This window comes from Sciurus carolinensis, chromosome 4 (genome assembly GCF_902686445.1).
Source record: "Sciurus carolinensis chromosome 4, mSciCar1.2, whole genome shotgun sequence".
In the NCBI taxonomy this organism is placed as follows: domain Eukaryota; kingdom Metazoa; phylum Chordata; class Mammalia; order Rodentia; family Sciuridae; genus Sciurus; species Sciurus carolinensis.
Window position 1 is genome coordinate 159,113,514 of NC_062216.1, and position 19,096 is coordinate 159,132,609.

At 40.6% G+C, this 19,096-nt stretch overlaps 1 protein-coding gene across 1 annotated transcript; it reads right to left on the reverse strand.

The window, feature by feature from the left end:
- Positions 1 to 17,805: 17,805 nt before the first annotated feature.
- On the reverse strand, positions 17,806 to 18,129 carry LOC124982966 (gamma-crystallin E-like). Its single transcript, XM_047549805.1, has one exon. The coding sequence runs from the start codon at positions 18,127 to 18,129 to the stop codon at positions 17,806 to 17,808; it is 324 nt and encodes a 107-aa protein (XP_047405761.1).
- Between the last annotated feature and the right edge of the window lie 967 nt (positions 18,130 to 19,096).

The following is a 19,096-nucleotide window of genomic DNA, read 5'->3' on the forward strand; positions in this document are numbered from 1 at the left end:
GCTGTTCGTTTTACTTCTTGATTGTCTTCCATGAGAGCAGAGAGTTTTACCTGTTTCACTCGTTACCATCTCCCCATATTAAGTGCAGTGCCTGGTCCACAGTACATGCCTAATTAATATTTGTAGAATGCATGAATGAACAAATGAATCTGAAGAATATGAGATCTCATTTCATCAGAAATAATATTTGGTGTTTTTGACTTATGCTTTCTTTAGCAAAGACAGTTTTCCAACTCTAGGGCTGAAGAGAAAAAAATAGGATATTCTAGAAAAATCTATAAAAGTAACCACTTCAAAAGGGATTAATGAGTGTTTCCTTTATTAAAGGAAATGATCGAAGACCTGATAATTTGAGTTGCTACAGTTTATGACAAAAATTGTAGTGATTCCCTGGTGAATCCCTTCGAAGGAAAATAAAATGGTGATGACTTTTGAAGTTGAAAGATTCCAGAGCCAAGCTGATCCAACTTTCTGCACCTGGAAGGCACAAAGTGCTGGCTTGTGTGAGTTACATTCTCCCCATACAATAGACTGTGTTTCACAAGCACAGCTAAAATCTCCTGGCCATTCCTAAGTCTCTGCTGCACAGAATTGCTGAGAGGTGGCTGTAGAGAAGCTTAAAAGGGGAAACTTTCCACCTTGGAAGCCAAAGCCTGTGGAACCCTCTTTTAGCTCTTAGCACAAAGGGACTGAACTCATCCTCCCTGGGATCTTTGTAGAAGTTTCCAGCAAAGATGATGTAGGGTGATGTAGGGTGCTATGGAAGAGTGGCACTAATGGATTGAGCAGGCACTGGGTCCCCCCAACCTGGATTTCATGAGCCCTCAGAAAAGTTGGAGAAACTGAAGCTGGCAGCCTCAGGGATAAATGTATTAGCCTTATTCCTTAGGCATGAAGGGTCTTATTTGGAAAGGGGGGGTTCAGGACTATATTTCTATTGAAAGTTTATAGCAGAATTAATATTAGTTTTATAGAGAAGCTAAAGGAATAGACAATAAAGAAGAGCATGGTCAGCAATATCAAATTCTGTAGGGAAAAAAAAAACCAACAGCAAATTAAACAGTAAGAAATTCGTAGAATTTTGACCCAAGTTCCCAGAGACAGTGTGGGGATGGAGGCCATATTGAAATGAGTTAAAAAAAAAAAAAAGGGAGGTAAGAAACTGAACATGGACTGTGCAGGCATTCTTTCCAAAGAATTCTCCAGTAACTACAGGAGAAAGTGGGATCAAGCAAGTTTTGCTGAAGAGGAAAGAGGCTGGAGCATGCCTAAATGTTAATGGGAAAGATCCGCTGGAGGGGAAGCAAATGTTGAACAGGCACTTTTGGCCTGTTTATTTTTTCTTTATCAAGCAGAATACATCTCCAAACCTTCAATGTTTTCCTCTATCTTAGTGGTTGAAAGCCTGAGAACTACATCTCCCAGAATCCTTTAGAAAGGGTCCATTTAGATTCCACCAATGAAAGGCACTGGCACAAAATTGAAAAGGCAGAAGACAAGAGGAAGCCATGACTGCCTCTGTAACAACAAAAGACAGCAAATGGGCAGGCAGGAATCTTGTCCAGCCTCTGGGCATCTTCCTGCAAATTATCTACTTTGGTAATTGAGCAACTGAGATCATTGGCAGCTGTTTCCTGATTGCTAAATGTTCTCTTTGCCTGAAAACTAGTAAAAGGCTTCTCTGGCCCTTACCCAACCCCACACCCAGCTTTTCCAATGGTTTTCTGAGCCTCCAATTCCTTATCTTAGCTCTTTTTTATGCTTGAAATACCTAGAGTGGTTTCTGTTTTCCTGGTCAAATCTTTATCAATACAAAGAGATTGGAAAAGCAAGAGGGAGCAGGGTAGGTTAGAGAATAAAGACACTGAGGTAATAGAAGTGGAAGATTCAGACTCTGGGTGAAGGGGTGGGCCTTAAAAAGGTGCAGGAATACTTGTTTAGTTATCTCCAAAGCAAGCAAGCCTGACTCTGATGAGGTCAGAGTGAAACAGAAGGGCAGGACCTCAGAAAGCTGTACTCTCACAGAAATAATGATAATAATTGCTGATATTTGTTGATCCACTAATACATCTCAAACAATGATCTGAGGACTTTCATAAACTTTCGTGATGTCTAGTAAGAACATTAAACATCATTTAATGTTCACCAGAAGATAAGAAGTACAGTTATTTTCACCTGCATATTCCAAAGGAGAGCACCAAAGTACAGAGAGATTGAGGGCAGAGCCAGAATTTAAACTTAGGCTGTCAGTTCATCTGAAATCTCTAGATATGACAGAAGATATTATGTAGATTTATGTACATGTATATTTGTAGAGAGATGGAATCCATGTGTATTTATAAGTGTGTATTATGTATATTCAGTTGCACAGGATTAGATTAATATTGTCCTTGGTTCTTTTCATTTATTATCTTAAAAAGGAATGCAGCACCTATCCACCTACCATATGGTGCCAGAACTTGAATACTGACAAGTTACATCTGCCTGTGTGCTTCTCCAGTCCTGTTCCCAACGCCTCTCTCCATCTGAAATAGTCACTAAACTGAATCTTGTCTCCATCATATCTCTACGTTTAGAAATAGAGTCACATTTTAAATGTGTGTATTCCTGAATACTGCATACTTAACTTTAATTTTTCTTAACTTTAATAAAAATATGACATGCCAAATGCATCTTCTAAGACTTGAATTATTTCCTACTTTATGGAACATGAGATCATATTCATTATTTGCACTTTTCAATTCCTTTACATTATTACTGATGCCTTTGTCTACTTGATCTGTCAATTAGTAAGGAAGGTTTAATTATTAAAATCTTAGTACAAAAGATTTGGCACTTTTTCCTTGAGTTCATTTTTGATTTTTGCATTTTGAGTGTGTTGCTGGGCAGAAGTACCTTTACAGTTTATATGTCTTGCTCATAAATGGAACCTTTGCCCATTATTAGTAACTCCCATTGTTTTTCATCATGCTCCTTGCCTTAAAGGCTGCAGTCAGCAGGCTGGGGAGATAGCTCAATTGGTAAAGTGCTTGCCTTATAAGCACAGGCCCTGGGTTCAATCCCCAGCACCCCATTTAAAAAAAAAAAAAAAGGAATTATTAACAGGGCTGTGTTAGCTTTCTAATAACTAGTATGCCTGCTATATCATTTCCTATCCTTTTATTTTTCAGTCTTGCTTGATGTCTTTGTCTCTTAAATAGCATATGGCTGTATTTTTTAAAACCAATTCTGACAGTCTTTATATTTTAATTGGAACATTTATCACTTCATTTGCCATGACAAATAATCTGGATTTTCTTCTACCAAATTGTTTCCTACTTTCCATTTGTTCAGTTTCTCTGTTTACTTTTTACTCTTGTCTTTCTTTGGATTGAATGAGTTTTCTTTACTTGCCTTTCTCTTCCACTTTCTTTAAAGTTATAATCACTATTTTTTTATTTTAAAGATCCTTATATAAATTAAAGTATGCATATTTAAATTGTCATAGTTTAAGATTAATCATACATTTATCCTCTTCTCATGTAATACAAAACAATTAAAACATTTAATGCAATCATCTACTTGCCAATCTCCACACTATTCTGTGTGTTTATTAACACCACTTACGGTGATACACCATAAATATTTTATACGGTTGATATTTGTTTTGTGTATGTGCATGTTTATGACCTTCTTACTAAGCATTTCCTCTTTTATCTAAGAAACTTCTATCAAAGAACAATTTTATTATTGCTCAAGTTCATCCTCTTAGGATTCTTGTAATAAGAATCTGTTGGTGGCAAAACTTCCCAGTTGTAACTCTTCCTAAAAATGTCTTTATTTTACTTTGACTTTTAGAAAATTTTCGCCAGATAATTTTAGATTGACAGTTAATTTCTCTGTATATTCAAAACCTTCCACTATTGTTTTAGTCAGCTTTTTCACCACTGTGACTAAAAGATGTGTCAAGAACAATTTTAGAGGAGGAAAAGTTTATTTAGGGGCTCACAGTTTCAGGGGTCTCAGTCTGTAGACAGCCAGTTCCATTCCTCAGGGCTCAAGGTAAAGCCAAACATTATGGCGGAAAAATGAGGTGGAGGAAACCAGCTCACATGATGATCAGAAAGTAGAGAGAGACTAAGGTCAACTCACCAGATACATACCCCAAGGCAGGCCCCTAATGACCCACCTCTTCCAGCCACACCCTACTCACCTCCAGATACCACTCAGTTAATCCCATCCGTGGGATTAATGCACTGATTGGGTTAAGGCTCTCCTAACCCAATCATTTCAATTCTAAACCTTCTTGCATTGTCTCACACATGAGCTTTTGGGGGACACCTCACATCCAAACCATAACTACTATCTTCTGGCTTTCATCAGAATTGCTGTTCTACTTTAATTGCAATTATTCTGTAACTATCTGGATCTATATAGATGAATGTGGGAAGGTTGAAAGGGCTCATGAGCAACTATTGATTTGACCACCTTAGAATGGCTAGCAGAGGCAAGACAGAGTGGGAGAAAATAAGGGGAAAAGGCCCACCCACGGAGGGGAAATATACAAGTTAATAAAATGCACAATAAAATGTTTCTCTGAATATGTAAAGGTTTGTTAAGTCCATGGGCAAGGACCAAAGGTAGCAGGACAAGGGTGTTCAGGGTTCAGGTGTTACCTGCCCAGCAACAAAGAGGTTGACCAGATGGTCTTGCACTGGCCCTTAAAATTGAATTACCAGGGACCCACAGCATCCTCTTGTCTTTCCCAGACTCCCCTGAACCACTTCCACTGCTTCATTCTATACTCTACATTCGAGATAACTCGTTCACACTATGCGCCTTGACCTTGTGAATTACTTCTCCTGTTTGTGACTCTCCTTTGAGTCTTGATCCCAAAGCTCACTTTTGACCAACTACCTTTGACTTTCCCTCTGGATACCATGCCTCTACTATAGGAATAGAGACAACTAATATTCATTGAGCACGTTCCACGTTTCAAGCACCAAGTGGAGGTTTGCCGAGCATCGTTTTATTTGTCTTTACAACAAACTTGGGAGGAGAAGTTCAAATGCTGAGCAAAGCATCCTAAGGGCCTCTGGCTAGTGAAGAAGGTCAGGGAAGCAGTCCCAAGGAGGTGACCATGAAGCCAAGCACGGAGGGTCAGGCAGAACCAACGTGTGGCCACACCTCCCAAGAACTGAACTGGGAAACTCAGTGTTTATTGATTCAATACAATTTGTTTTTCAGTACTGACTTTTGAAGTGGCAAAGTAAATAATATAGATTTTTTTTAATTACGTTACAAATTTGTCCCTAAAGAAGAGCCAGTATTTGGTGTCTTATTGAATTTGAGTCTCTATCCAAGTGGTCCTGACACTGTCCTCTCTGGAAGGACCCAGGACACATCTTCCTGAGATGATAGTAGGATGGAAATTCTGGTTTTTGAGTTATCACTTCTTTCCTGGCTGCTCTTAGATTTAGTGTAACTTTGCTGCTTAAATGATAGAATGAGCAAAATGAACACTTAGGAGAAGGAACATTTCCCAGGAATCCTAAGGGATGCGGGAGAGTGGGAGGAAATAGAATTTCAGTTGCCTGGTGGAGAGAGGGGACAAAAATAGTAGCTCACGCCTCTGTCCTGCTGGGTCCTCCATGATTCTCCACTGCTCCTCAAACCTGGTATCCAAACAGCCAGGCTTCACCGCTCCCTCTGGCCTTCATTTCTTCAAGAAAACTCCAGTGTCCTGTGAAATCCACATTAAATAATATAAATAATATTAAGTGGGGACACTTTTCTCCTGTCAATTTGTCTTTCATTACAGGGCTCTCAGCTAAGAACTCAGAAGGATGGAAGGAAAAGATAAGTTTCCTCCCCAACCCGTCCAGGGTGGCAGTGCCAGCCACACACAGCTGTTTAAATTTCGACTAAGTAAAATTTGAAATTAAATTTCTTAGTCTCTTACTAGCCATATTCCAAGGGCTCAGTACACACCTGAGGCTAACAGCTGGTGCCCGGAACAGCTCAGATGCAGAACATGTCCACTGTTACAGAAAGTTCTATTGGACCGAGCTGAAGACTACCAGAAAAGCCCTCTCTAGTGCCCTACCTATGGGTAGATGTGACGTCTCTGCAGGTTGTGGTTGTTATTTAGATGTCTTTACATTCTTTCTACCTCAGTACATGTTTTATTAAACAAATCTTCTGCACACCAGGCATTGTAGCAACCTCTGAGGGAAAAGCAAAAGGAACTACTACCTTCAAGAAGTTTATAACCTAGAGAGGGAGAGGAGTGTGTGAGCAGGGGCTAGGAAAACTCTGGAAACTTCCTGGAGTACCAGTTCTCTCAAGGCAGGAGTTGTAAAAGTTACCATGTGGCAAAGTCTCCATTTTTTTTAATTGGCATGGAAGATTGAACCCTGGGGGGTGGGGGGGGGCTCTTAACCACTGAGCCACATCTCCAGCCCCTTCTTTGTATTTTATTTAGAAACAGGGTCTCACTGAATTGCTTAGGGCCTTGCTTAGTTGCTGAGACTGGCTTTGAACTTGCAATCCTGCCTCCACCTCCCAAGCAGCTGGGATTACAGGCATGAGAAGTCTCTAATTGAGTGTTTCTGGAACTTTGGAGGTAACCAAATAAGATTTACATCCCGCAATAGCAGAAGTCTCCAGTACAGCATCCAAAACTGAATTTTTCCCCCAGTTTTCTCTTTTGCCCCATTTTTTTTTCATTTTTCTATTTTTTTTTTTTTTTTTATTTTCACAGACCGCATTTTGATTCATTGTACACAAATGCGGTACATCTTTTCATTTCTATGGTTGGACACAACGTAGATTAATACCGTTCCTGTAATCATATATGTCCACAGGGTAATGATGTCTGTCTCATTCCACCATTCTGAGTGCAGAAGGGAGCAGGGTGGGGGTGTCTGTGGTTACAACATGTAAGCAAGGGACCCTGTGGGAGAGCAAGAGCTTCACAACGTGGATGCCCCTGGCTTCAGAGGAACGTGACACAGCCCTGCTGGGGTCCCGGTGGGGCCCCGGTGGGGCATGCAGAGGCTCTGTTAATGAAATAATCAACTCTTCCGCAATGGACAAGTGGTTAAAAGAAAATTCTACCGAAGAAAATGCAGACTGAAGGTAATGCAGATAATGCAACTATAGGCTAAGTCGCAGGAAATCGGCAGTGTTTGATCAGTTTTTACATTAAAAAAAAAATTAGCAACAGGATTTAGTTCCAACTAATACTTGCAAACAAGAAAATGGTACTATTCCCAGTCCCAGTCACACTGGAAGACAAAAACAATGACCATCCAATGAGACTTGACAGGAAGAGAGCCCAAAGGAAGCTAAGACCCATTTGAAATACGGATAAACATCCACTACCTTGAACTTGGAAGCTTGCGGTAAAAGACACCCTGCCTTAGGACAGAAGCTGGGGCAGAAAAGAGACGTCACACGTGACTCGGTCACTCCATCTTTACATCATCTTTTGAAATTTCTATTTGAAGCATAATTTGTAATGAATGCAATGCATAGCCCTGCGGATCGGGGGCGCGGTGACACCATGCCTCAGACAGCCTCGCAATGACTTTGATGGAGATGGCCTAGGCTCTGCTGCCATCTCGTGGCGAGCATGCCGCACATACACCTTTGAGAACAGTGGCGAGCCGCCTCTGAACCAAGGAACTCAACGCATCCAAAGACCCAAGAGTTCAAAGCAAAGAATCTGAACTCTAGTGAAGAGACTTGGCAACTTTCCTGACTCAAACCAGATTCACATCAGGCCATGCAACTCAGCAGGTGACTTTGCCTCTTTGAATTTGTTGATTCATCATCACCTGCTGATGATATTCCAACATTTGCTGAACTTCAAAAACTCCTCCAGTTCCAAAACACCTGCAGTATTAATCAAATGCCTCCATGCACACTTGACCAGCTTCCAAACCCTACATTTATTATTTATTCCACACAGAGTTGTAAAATCTCAGAGTAGTCCTTCGTCTCCATTTCTGTCACATTGTATACACCTCAGTACTTTAGAGCACTTACTGAGTTAGGGCTGCTGTTTTTTTGTTTTTGTTTTTGTTTTTTTCCTTTAATTTTTTATTTTGAAACAATTGTAGATTCTCGGGAATGCAAGAGTGAACAGGCAGGGCCTGTGAATACTTCTCAGTGTCCCCAGTGTTGGCATTTTGCCTAAGTAGTAAGGATAAGATCAAAACCAGGAAATTGTCATAAGTGCAACCCAGAGTCTATTCCAATTTCAGTTTTATATGCACTTCTTTACGTGTGTAGATTGTTTTTATGTCTCCATCATTTCAGAATCCTTGGCTCCTGGTACCACATCTGGAGAAAGACGACTTTCCTTATTTGTTGGTGAGAGGAGGCAGAAAGGAAGGAATGAAGGGAGGGAAGGGAAGAAGGAACTTCCGTCAATCCGTCAAGTAACTGATACATTAAAAGCAGGTTACACTGGATTTTCTGGACATGGTAGATCAATGTCAAAGCCCAACTTTCCACTCAGAAATGCAGTCATTATTTTTCTAAATTATTTGCTACGTCAATCTGCAAGACCCAAATGACATCCATACAAATTACTGAATTTCTTGAACCTTTCAACTGCTAGATAGTTAATGAGGCCCTATCAAGCGCATTTTCTTTTTTATTTTTTTGTCTTTTTGCTTAGCTATTCCACAAGTGCTGCTGAGGCCTGGTTTGTTTTGGGCAGTGCCCGCACTTTCTGAGGTTCAGTTTTTCCATCTCAAACATTCTCCCTTTCAGAAAGGGTAATCTAGTAACTCTGTGGTTCTGTGATATCAGAACTTTCTTTTCTAAAACTACCCCTTTCGTTGCATAATAAACATTTTGCTTGTAACCAAAACACCCAAAAAGTATGAAAAAAAATAAAATAAAATCACCATAATCACCATAATCGCATCTGCTGATAACACAGTACTAATATTTTGAAGGATTTACTTTTTTTCCAGTCCTTTCTACATCTGTTGATCTAGTTTTAGGCCTACCTATAAGCAGACAAATTCACACTGAAAATAGAGGATGCATTCACCTAACTTGGACTCGAGACCCCCACAAGTTGGAGCAATGTGTCTTTCCCAGTTAAAAATATCCTTAACTAAGATTCCCTTAACTAAGGAAATATTTTTCCTATATTTGTATTCATTCCATCACCCTCATATATTGCTGCTTTATTCAATCATTTCCATATTGCTAGGCATTTAACCTTTCTCTCTTTTTATTTTCCATTATGAACAAACCTGATGTGAACATGTTCCTACAACTAGTGACTCAATTTCCTCAATGATCTTCACATAAGCCTGTCATGATGAGTTATATTCCGAAAAGGTGTTAGCTTTTGTGGCAAGTGCAAGTGCACACATTCATTACACCTTTGCTGAAGCAAAAATCATTTATTTAACTTTTCCCCAAATCCTAAAAGTAAAAAATTCTGCCTTCATGTTTTTGCTTATATTTTTGATAGCTCATAAAGTTTAACTTGTGTGTTTATCAAATAACGTCATATTTATCAAATAATGCGGTACTATATTTGTAGTTTGTTCTTTGTCCCATATTTCTATGCTTCTTTTCTGCTTTCTTACTGATGTCATAGTAATTAAAATGTTATAGACATTAACCCTTGTTATATTTGTTGCAAAATGTTCTCAAATTATATAACTACTATAATTTTCTAAATATTTCTTCCACTTCTTATATTCATAGAAATCTATTCCCTAGAGTTGATTAAATATTTATGTATTCTTTGCCACTTACAATTTTATTTTTATATTGGAATTTGAAACCTAAGAACTTATATGTATTCTGGTGAATGATTAGAGTTTCATTTCTTTCTAAATTGCTCCTCAGTTATTTAGAAATCAAGCTTCTGTTCATTTTCCCATTTTTCTTCTTTCTTGATCATAAATCATCAATCTACTGCAGAGATTGTTGGTTGATTTTTAATGCCATATATTTTAAGTACCGTGGCTCTATAATATATTTTACTGTCTAGAGGAACAATTGTTTATTACTCATTTTTGACATTTTCTGTAGGTAGTACAACTGTTCATTCTTTCACATACAATGAAAATAATAAAAATCCAAGTGGGCTGGGGTTAGCTCAGTGTAGAGCGCTTGCCTAGCATGTGTGAGGCACTGGGTTTGATTCTCAGCACTGCATATGAATAAATTAAATAAAGGTCTATTGACAACTAAAAAATTTTTAAATTTTAAAAAAGAATCCCGGCCTCAGCCCATGTAGGGAATGACCGACAGGCATACTTGGCAGCAGTCACTGAGTCAGTGGTGTGAGCAAAGGCCACCACTCAGGCTGGATTGGCACGCCATCCAGTGGACTTGGGATGCGTGCCCTTGGCCTTGATAAGCGGAGTTGATGACCTTTTCATTGGTTGATGCAGAAGGAGCCTCCCCTCACGTAAGCAGCTGCATAGTCTATGCAACCAAAAGCTTGGTGCACAATAAACGGATTTTGCTTCACCACCACCTGGAGCGAGTCCTCGGCTTCTGTGTGTAGGTGACGCAGTCGCCCTCACCCCTCCAAGGAAGAAACCCCGTTCAATAAGCCCAGTTAGGGTAAAGAGCCCTCAATGTGAGATTTGTCCTTATTTTTTTTTATCTTGTCCTAAAATTGGGTCCTGGCTGGTTTATTTGCAAGACACTCTCCTGTGATGTGCTGAATACTTCTACAACTTAGTGTGCCGTTATCTCTCACAGAATGAAAAAACCTGACCTTGAGGCTTTCTTATTTGTTTTGTTATGGAAAATTGCATTTAGTCACTCTGTGTTTATTATAAGAAATTCCCTTCCTTCCTTCCTTCTTCCTTCCTGTTCTTCTTTCCTTCTTTCTCTCAGCTTTCATTAACCAATCTATTCTGCATTTTTAACCAACATCTTAGTTGGTTAAAAAAGGTATTTTAATATCTTCTTGTATACACATATGTGCATGCATACATACAAACATATACACATATTAATGCACGGTACACAGAAAAGTGTCCATCTCTATTTATTTTAAATAGATCGCCGATATATACTTATTTCTTTAAAAATCAGAAAGTACAGAATAAATAAGTTAAACGAAATATAAAGTAAAATCTAGCCAGAAAAGCTTTGCTCGGTTGAAACACATGTATAGCATGTTTAAATAAAATCCGGTTCACATGGCCAAGCTGGGCCTATCCTCGGGTCTGGCACAGCACAGCTGAAGGAGAACTTCTGGGCTAACGGAACTGGTTTAAAGACCAGAGAGGAAGAGCAAATGCTAGAGCGATGCCAAGGCAATGAGTACATAGAACAACTTCAAGATTAGAGGAAAAGATGTCAATGCTGTGCCAATGGGAAAAATTCTAGGCCTCTCTGAACCTCAATCTCATCATCTATAAGATGGGGATAATGATCACTCCTAACTCGCAACATTTAATAAGAACTGAAGGAGACAGTCATGTGAAAGTACTTCACTCACCACAGAGAGTCAAATGCACGTAAGTTTTTTAAATGTCTCTTAACAATTCCTAATATCCCACTGACTTTTTTACTGTTATTCCATATTCAGCTAGTGGAAAAATAATTTCCAGGGTGTTTTTGCTTTTTGTTTTCCTTCCTATATTTGTTGAGTAAAACACCCTCTCCCCTTTGTTTACAATTTTGGAATTTTGCCCCTAAGTCAGAATAAAATGCAGATTTTGTTAAACTCTTTGTGTAAGTGATCAGGGTCATACAAAAGTTATTCCAAATCCTCTGGAGCAGTAACTGCCCCTTAATTGAATGACATCACCAAACGTGACAACTGTGTTCCAAATTCCTGTCCCAGGTTTTGTTCCATCTTTCAGCTTCTCTCCCTTCTTTCACTTTTGAAATAAAAAGATCTGGCCCTCTTCTTTAAAAAGGAGGGGGAAAGAAATTCTACTTGTCAGGTTACCTGTTGTGGTAAAACAGGCTTAAGTGGGAGGGTGAACTGCTGCGGACGGTCACTCCCCTCTATGACACTTGCAGGCTGGCTCTGGAACTGCCCCAGTACCAGAGGCTCCCTCTCTCATTAATCAAAGAGCTTTGGAACCCTTGGTCTTGAGTTTCCCCTCAGGACCATCTGAGAATCAACTTAGCAATGCTCGCAGATCCGTGTATAAAAAGCCACAATGATGAACTTTTCATTCGACACTGACTTTAAGAGGACATCCTTGACAGGAACAAGAGACAAACAGACACTTCCAGAGAGTGCGGTTTGTGCCACAAGAGAGGCCAGAGCTTGTGAGAAGGGAAAGGTGCAAAGGAGGTGTCTCTATGGGGACCGACTGAAATCTGGGGAGTTTTCATGGCAGAGACAATACATGGGGCAGGAATATTAGATACTGGCTACAAATTTTGGATTCACTTACATCCTCCAAAATGTGGTTGGTGAGCACACAGGTCTGACCCAGGGCTTCTCAACCCCAGTGCTATTGCTGGTTAGGGTTAGGTAATTGGTCACTGCAGGGCCTGTACTGTGCGTGGCAGATGCTTAGCAGGTCCCTGGCCTCACCCCACTAGCTGCCAGGAGTACACTTCCTCTCAGTTGTGAAAGCCAGAACTGTCCCCAAACATGACCAAAGATCATGGGGCAAAAATTAACCTCTGAGAACCGCTGGTCTAACCCTAGCTCTTCTCTTTCTGACAACAAAAAAAAAAAAAAAAAAAAATCAAAGCTTGGAAGCACCAAGAGAGCCCCCAGAGATGATCCCTAAGTAAATGGGCACCTAAAACTGGATTCACACAAACAGGGGACGGTGGTTTTCCTACCCCGGATGTAAGTGACATTGAGCCAAGTAAACATCGAGTGACCCTGAAAGGAAAAAGGGAAGACTGAGAACCAGGTGGTGAGGAGGAGAAGGACGTCCAGCTTGTTGCTCAAGAGTTGAAAGTAAAAACGTGCTGCTCAGCTGAGCGCCACTAAAGTAAGCCTCAGTGTGACGGTGGCCAGTAGTCATGCAAACCAGGTAACCTGCTCTCCACGCTGGAGGGCTCCAGCAGCCCACCCTGAGACCAGGGTTCAAGTGCAGATTGTTCACTTTGGAGGTAACAGGAAATGTTCTTAGGGACCTGGGGGTGAGGCCAGGAAGGGAAGGTGGGCAAAGCAGGGTGTTTTTCAGACCATTAGCACTGTTGGCTCAACCCCAAAAGGAAGCTCGGGAGAAAATTTGAGTGTGCATTAGAATCACCTAGGGGTCTTGGTGAAGCATGGGTTGGTGGGACCTAAGATCAGCATTTTTTTTTTTTTTTTTTTTTTTTTTGCCAACTCCTGGTAACTGTCTGGTTACTGCCTGAGGATCACACTTTGAGTAGCTCTGATACAAAGAGGACCAGCAACCCTCATGTCACCTGGAATCTGGTGAGGAACATGGAACCTCAGGTCCCACTGCAGACCTAAAAAGTCAGAATGTGATTTTGAACAAAGCCCAAGTGTTTGGATGCACCTGAAAGTCTAAGAAGCCCTGGGATAGAACAAACACCTCAGAATTACACCTCAGGAAAGCTAGGGTGATCTTGCACCAACTACTACCAGTCAGGGATTGAGGTTTACCAGGCGGGTATGGTTGGCAGCCCACCCCAACCTACCACCCCACTCCACGTCCATCCTTCCCAGCGTCCGGAGTGCTGCAGAGCAGACACCAAACCTGGCAGAAAACCACCAGCTGGAAGTCGGCCCTCAGGGTGCCCAGGGACCTACAAGTGTGTCACCTACCAGATCAACTGCAGCCCAACAGTGTCCTGGATTGTCCCGAGGTGCAGCACGAAATGGTGAGAGGAGCACATGTTGTGCAGTCACACAGCCCTGGCGCCATGACCGACTGTCACATCTCAGACACTGATGTCAGAGGTTACTTGACCCTTGTGAGTTTCAGTCTTCCTCTGAAAATGAGGACATCCAAATCTTCCTTTGCCACAACCAGCACAGTCAAACTTGTGGTTCCAGCAAGGGGCAAAGTTGGATTAGAAAAATAGAGACTCACAGACACAGATTTTGAAGATAGAACTGGGATCAGGTGGCGCTCTGCTCTCTGATGGAGATGCAGATCTAAAGAGTTAGGCCAGCAATCTTTGTTTACATATGTCTTATTATCAGGTTAAAGACTATGCAAGCTTTAGGGGTGCAGGAGCGACTGCCCACGCGGGAAAAGCAGTCAACATGCGCATCGCCGTCGGGAGCCTCCTGCGCCTGGGCTTGGGCTGCGTGGTTCCCTGCGCCCTCAAGCAGCCTCTCGGCTGCCTGGATCCGCTCTCCGGCTCTGTGGTCTCCCTCGCTACTCCAGTGGTGAGAACCGCAGCGGTCCTGCTTCCCAAAGTCACGGAAAGGTTCCCAGGGTCCTCGCCCAGCACAAGCCTACACAATTCGACAAGAAAATCCTGGTGTGGACCGGCCGTTCCAAATCGATAGAGGAGATCCCACCTCGGGTTCCGCCTGAAATGATAGACGCTGCAAGAAACAAAGCCCGAGTGAAAGCTTGTTACATAATGATATTATGTAACAATGATATTATGTAACAATAATATCACAATTATCGCCTGTTTTGCTGTGATATCATCAGCCAAAAGGGCTGCAGAACGGCATGAATCCTTAACAAGTTGGAACTTGGCAAAGAAAGCAAAGTGGCGTGAAGAAGCTGCATTGGCTGCACAGGAGAAAGCTAAATGACACTCTGACAGGGTGTTCCCTTGAATACCATCATTACCAGAAACAATAAAAGATAGGTAAAATAGAACATTTTAAAAATATGCCATGGTTTTATTTTTGTAGTAAGAAACACAGTCTTTTTTATTCATATTTTTAGCAAACTTTTATTAAAAAAATAGTGCACAAAAAACTATATAGTTTGAAGAGAGTCTCAGAGAACATACTTATATAATCACTGCCCAAGTCAAAAAGTAGAATATCAATAGTACCTCTGAAGCCTTTCTGCTCTTTCTCAAGTTATCACTCCCTAAAAGTAACCATCAGTTCTGATTTTCATCACCATACATTGGTTTTGCCTGTTTTTGAACTTTATATATAGATGAAGTCATTAAGTATGCACATGTGTGGATTCTTAACATAATTCATTCCTTTTAATGGCTTTATAATATTCCACTGTATGAATATGCCAATTTACCTGGATATTTGGTCCAGTTTTTGGTTACTGGAGAATGCTAAAATGATCAATTTGTGTGTGTCATTAAAATTAGCTTAAACTAAACCATTAAGGGTTCTTTAAAATCAAAATGGCAGTAGTGTTCAAACTTGTTTGAATAACACCAATTTAACTCTTTAAATTATATATCTCATCCCTGTATATTCTTAATATGGCATTACGTTTTAAAATCATAAATGTACATTTTTATCCTCACAAGCTACTTTTCTTAGAAAAGATTTAGAACGAATGTCTTAAACATCCTAAAAGAAAAAAAAAAATAACTAGAAAAACTCCAAAGGGACTAGAAGATTGATAATTATAAAATTAAGGGCAGAAACTAATGAAATAAGTAAAAGGTTACAGAAGAACAATGTAACAAAATTTGGCAAAACATTAAGATTTAAAAAAGACAATATTAGAAATGATAAAAGGGATTAAAGTCCACATTTGATACATTTCATTAAAGTCCATATTCTTTTTTTCTAAAGAACATTATGCATTGCTATTCTATTGTGTGCTTCTGGCCAAAATGGGATAATAAGGACTATTATTTACCTCTAGCCTGAAACAACTAAAACATGAGACAAAAATATAAAACTAACAACAGACATCAGGTAGTGATCAGTGAGTGAAATAAAGGAGTCCTATTGTGGTGCCATTTTACTTATAAGGGGCTTTAAAGACTGCAGGACACAGAAGGGAAAACCAGGATGAGCTTGGAAGTCTGAGTTGGGGACAGAGTTGGAAGGCCAGGACAAGCAGAGTTCACAGAATGCTGTCCCCAGGGGACAGAGTTATACAGGCTGGTAGAGATATGCAGAGGGTCCGTGAGTGTTGAGCTTAGTTGATCACATGTGACCACCCCGAGACCATCAAAATAACCACCTGAAAGGATAAGGGGAAACATATTACCGGTAATTCATGGAGTATCACAGTATTCAGAATGAAACTGCTTCGGGAGTAAAATAAAGGCTGTCCTGTGTCTGCCTCACAAAGTTTGAAAGCAAGCCTATAAAAGATCCAGTATTTCCCAAGTAACTTAATTGTATCTCATGAAAAAGCTCAAGAAAACAACTGGGTTGATTTTGTATCTTAATTATGAATTGTGCTGCAAAACATGGGAGAGAAGGAATCTCTTTGGTATATTGATTTCATTTCTCATGGACATATAACCAGCAGCAGGCTCATTATCATTAGCCAACAGAAATGCAAATCAAAACCACAATGAGATACCATTTCACACCAGTTATAATGGCTATTATCAAAAAGACAAAAAAGTTACAAATGCTGTTAAGGATGTGGAGAAGAGAGAAATCTTATACATTAATTAATGGAATGTAACTTAGCAGAGTCATCACGAATAGTATGGAAGTTTCTCAAAAAACTGAAAACAAATCTATCATTTGGGTATTAATATTTTATTCTGACAATCTCTGCTCTTTAACTGGAATTTTTAAATCATTAAAAATCACTGTGATTATTGATGTAAAAAAAAAAAAAAAAAAAGACTATGCAAGCTTTAGTATTCAGGAAAGTTACGGAAACCAGGACATCTATGTAGCTTTTCCACAGATGTAATCCACGGTTGCAAAGTGCAGTGTTAGGAGCTTTGTGTAGCTCTCAAGAAAGTCCATTGTTTAAAGTTACTGTAAAGTGGGCAGCAACAGGAGACACTGAGCTGGTGAAACATTGTGGTTGTCTAGCATGAGAATTCCTTCCTTCTCGGGAGCTGTGTGCCTGAGATCAAGGTCACAGCTGATAGGAGGCACAGAGCCTCCTCAGGCAGGGCATTGCTGCAGCAGCTAAGCATCCTGTGCCCCTGCACAGAGACATTCCCAGACACCAGGCAGCCACAGCCATGAGGGCATCAGAGACCCCCCAATCTCAGTCACTGCTCTCCCATCCTGTCGCCGCTCTCCACGTTCCTTGATTCCCTACTGTCTGGAACAATATAAATAGTCAAAGATAAATTCTATTACTATTATTTATTATTCCTTCCAAAATAGGATTGTAGCACTATGAACTTATCAGGGTGTATCCCTCAACATTGAAATCTCATAGGCTAAAAATCAGAGCATAGTTATAAAAGAATATCAGGGACTGAATGCAGGAAAACTATGTCAGCAAAATGATCCTCCAAGAACTTGACTTTGAGTGTTAGTTACATTATCACAGGCATTTTCTTCTGTTTGAAACATGTCAATCAGTATTTTGGAGCAATAATTTTTTTTTTCCTTTTCTTTCTTTCCTTTTTTTTTTTTTTTTTTTTTTTAGTTATACATGACAGCAGAATGTATTTGTATTTTGACATGTCATACATACATGGAGTGTAACTTCCCATTTTTGTGGTTGTACATGATGCAGTTACACTGTTTGGGTATTCACATGTGCACATAGGAAAGTTATGTCCGATTCATTCTACTGTCTTTCCTATTCTCATCTCCCACTCCCTTCCCTTCATTCCCTTTTGTCTAATCCAGTGAACTTCTATTCTTCCCTCCCTGGTGTAGAAGCCCCCAACTTACTGTGAGTTAGCACCCACATATTAGAGAGAAAATTCAGTCTTTTTTTTTTTTTTTGCATGAAACACACAGGAAATACTTTATTAGCTTCCAGATGGAGAAAAGGGTAGAGTAAAAACATTTCAGTAGAAATCTATGACCCTCCGCAAAGAGCCCGCTCGGGCACTCAGGGCGCCCCAGTCGTGGTAGCGCCTGTACTCCCCCGGCCTCAGCAGGTACTGCCGCCCCCGGTAGTTGGGCAGCTCGTAGAGGACCCAGTAGCCCTCTAGCACGTGGAAAGAGTGGATGTCACTGAAGTGGAAGCGGTCCTGAAGAGAGGAGCAGTCCTCTGTGATCTCCACCATCTGGCCTCTGTAGTCCTCTCCCTCATAGATCCTGATCCTGTGGGAGCTGGACTGTGGGTCCAGCAAGAGAAGACAAGGGGACATAAGAAAACCTGACCTCATTTCAGCAACCTATCACACACGCCCCTGGGTCATGGGCACGTCTTTATTCTTTTTTCTTTACCTTTTCTATACCAAAGATGACCAAATTAAAAGAGAGACTGCTAATACCAGGACGGCTGTGTATACGCCCAAGTCCTACAAATGTGAAACTCAAGAGGGCGCCACCCACCATTCCTTTGATATGAATGATGCTCTTTTTAGCGTTTTCTGGTACCATAGCTGCAGGAACCAAATGACTGGCCTGCTCAGCACCATTTTGAAGTAAGATCTTAGTGTATTTGTTTTGTTCGTTCTTTCTTAAATTTGTGGTGATCTAAGGCTTTCCTTGGATGACATACAAAATAATTAGATATTACAGTAAAGAGACAAATGTACACCTGGCAAAAGGCATTATTTTGAATCTCAGTAGCATTGGAAGAAGCTCGAGAGGAAGTCAGATTGCTTCTCCTGCAAGAGGCACAGATTAGCTGCGTGTCAGGAAGAAAGCTCTGCCCAGGCAGCGTTTCTGTCCCTTTCTGTTCCAGGGAAAAAAAGAGCATCTTGAGATGGGGGTTTGGTTCTCAGCTTGAACATAGGTTTCTGCTAATCAGTTTCAGGTGATGGACAAAAATTGCAATTCAAGCTCATGAAGGAGGTCTGTACAGGGTCAAGAGAATGACACTTTAAGAAAAATGGAAGTAAGGCTGTTTGTGCTGAGCAAATCCTCTCCGATATCTTGAACTCCTGCTCTTCCAGAATCTTCTTGTTCCTTCCCAGCAGGCACCGATGTGTGTCTTTCTTCTTCCCCTATGGAACCCTCTCCAGGAAGGTTCTAAATGACTGGGTTGGAGGTATAAACAACTGCTCATAAGGTATCTTTCCTTGGGTGGATGTTTCATGACTTGCAAAGGACTCACATGAGTGCAGCCAAATTGATCTGCACCATAGCCTGGCACGGGTGAAACTATTATAAGTCCTTCCTTCTTTT

Coding starts and splice junctions, on each gene's coding strand:
- LOC124982966 (XM_047549805.1), bottom strand. CDS start 18,129: ATGAGGTCAGGTTTTCTTATGTCCCCTTGTCTTCTCTTGCTGGACCCA.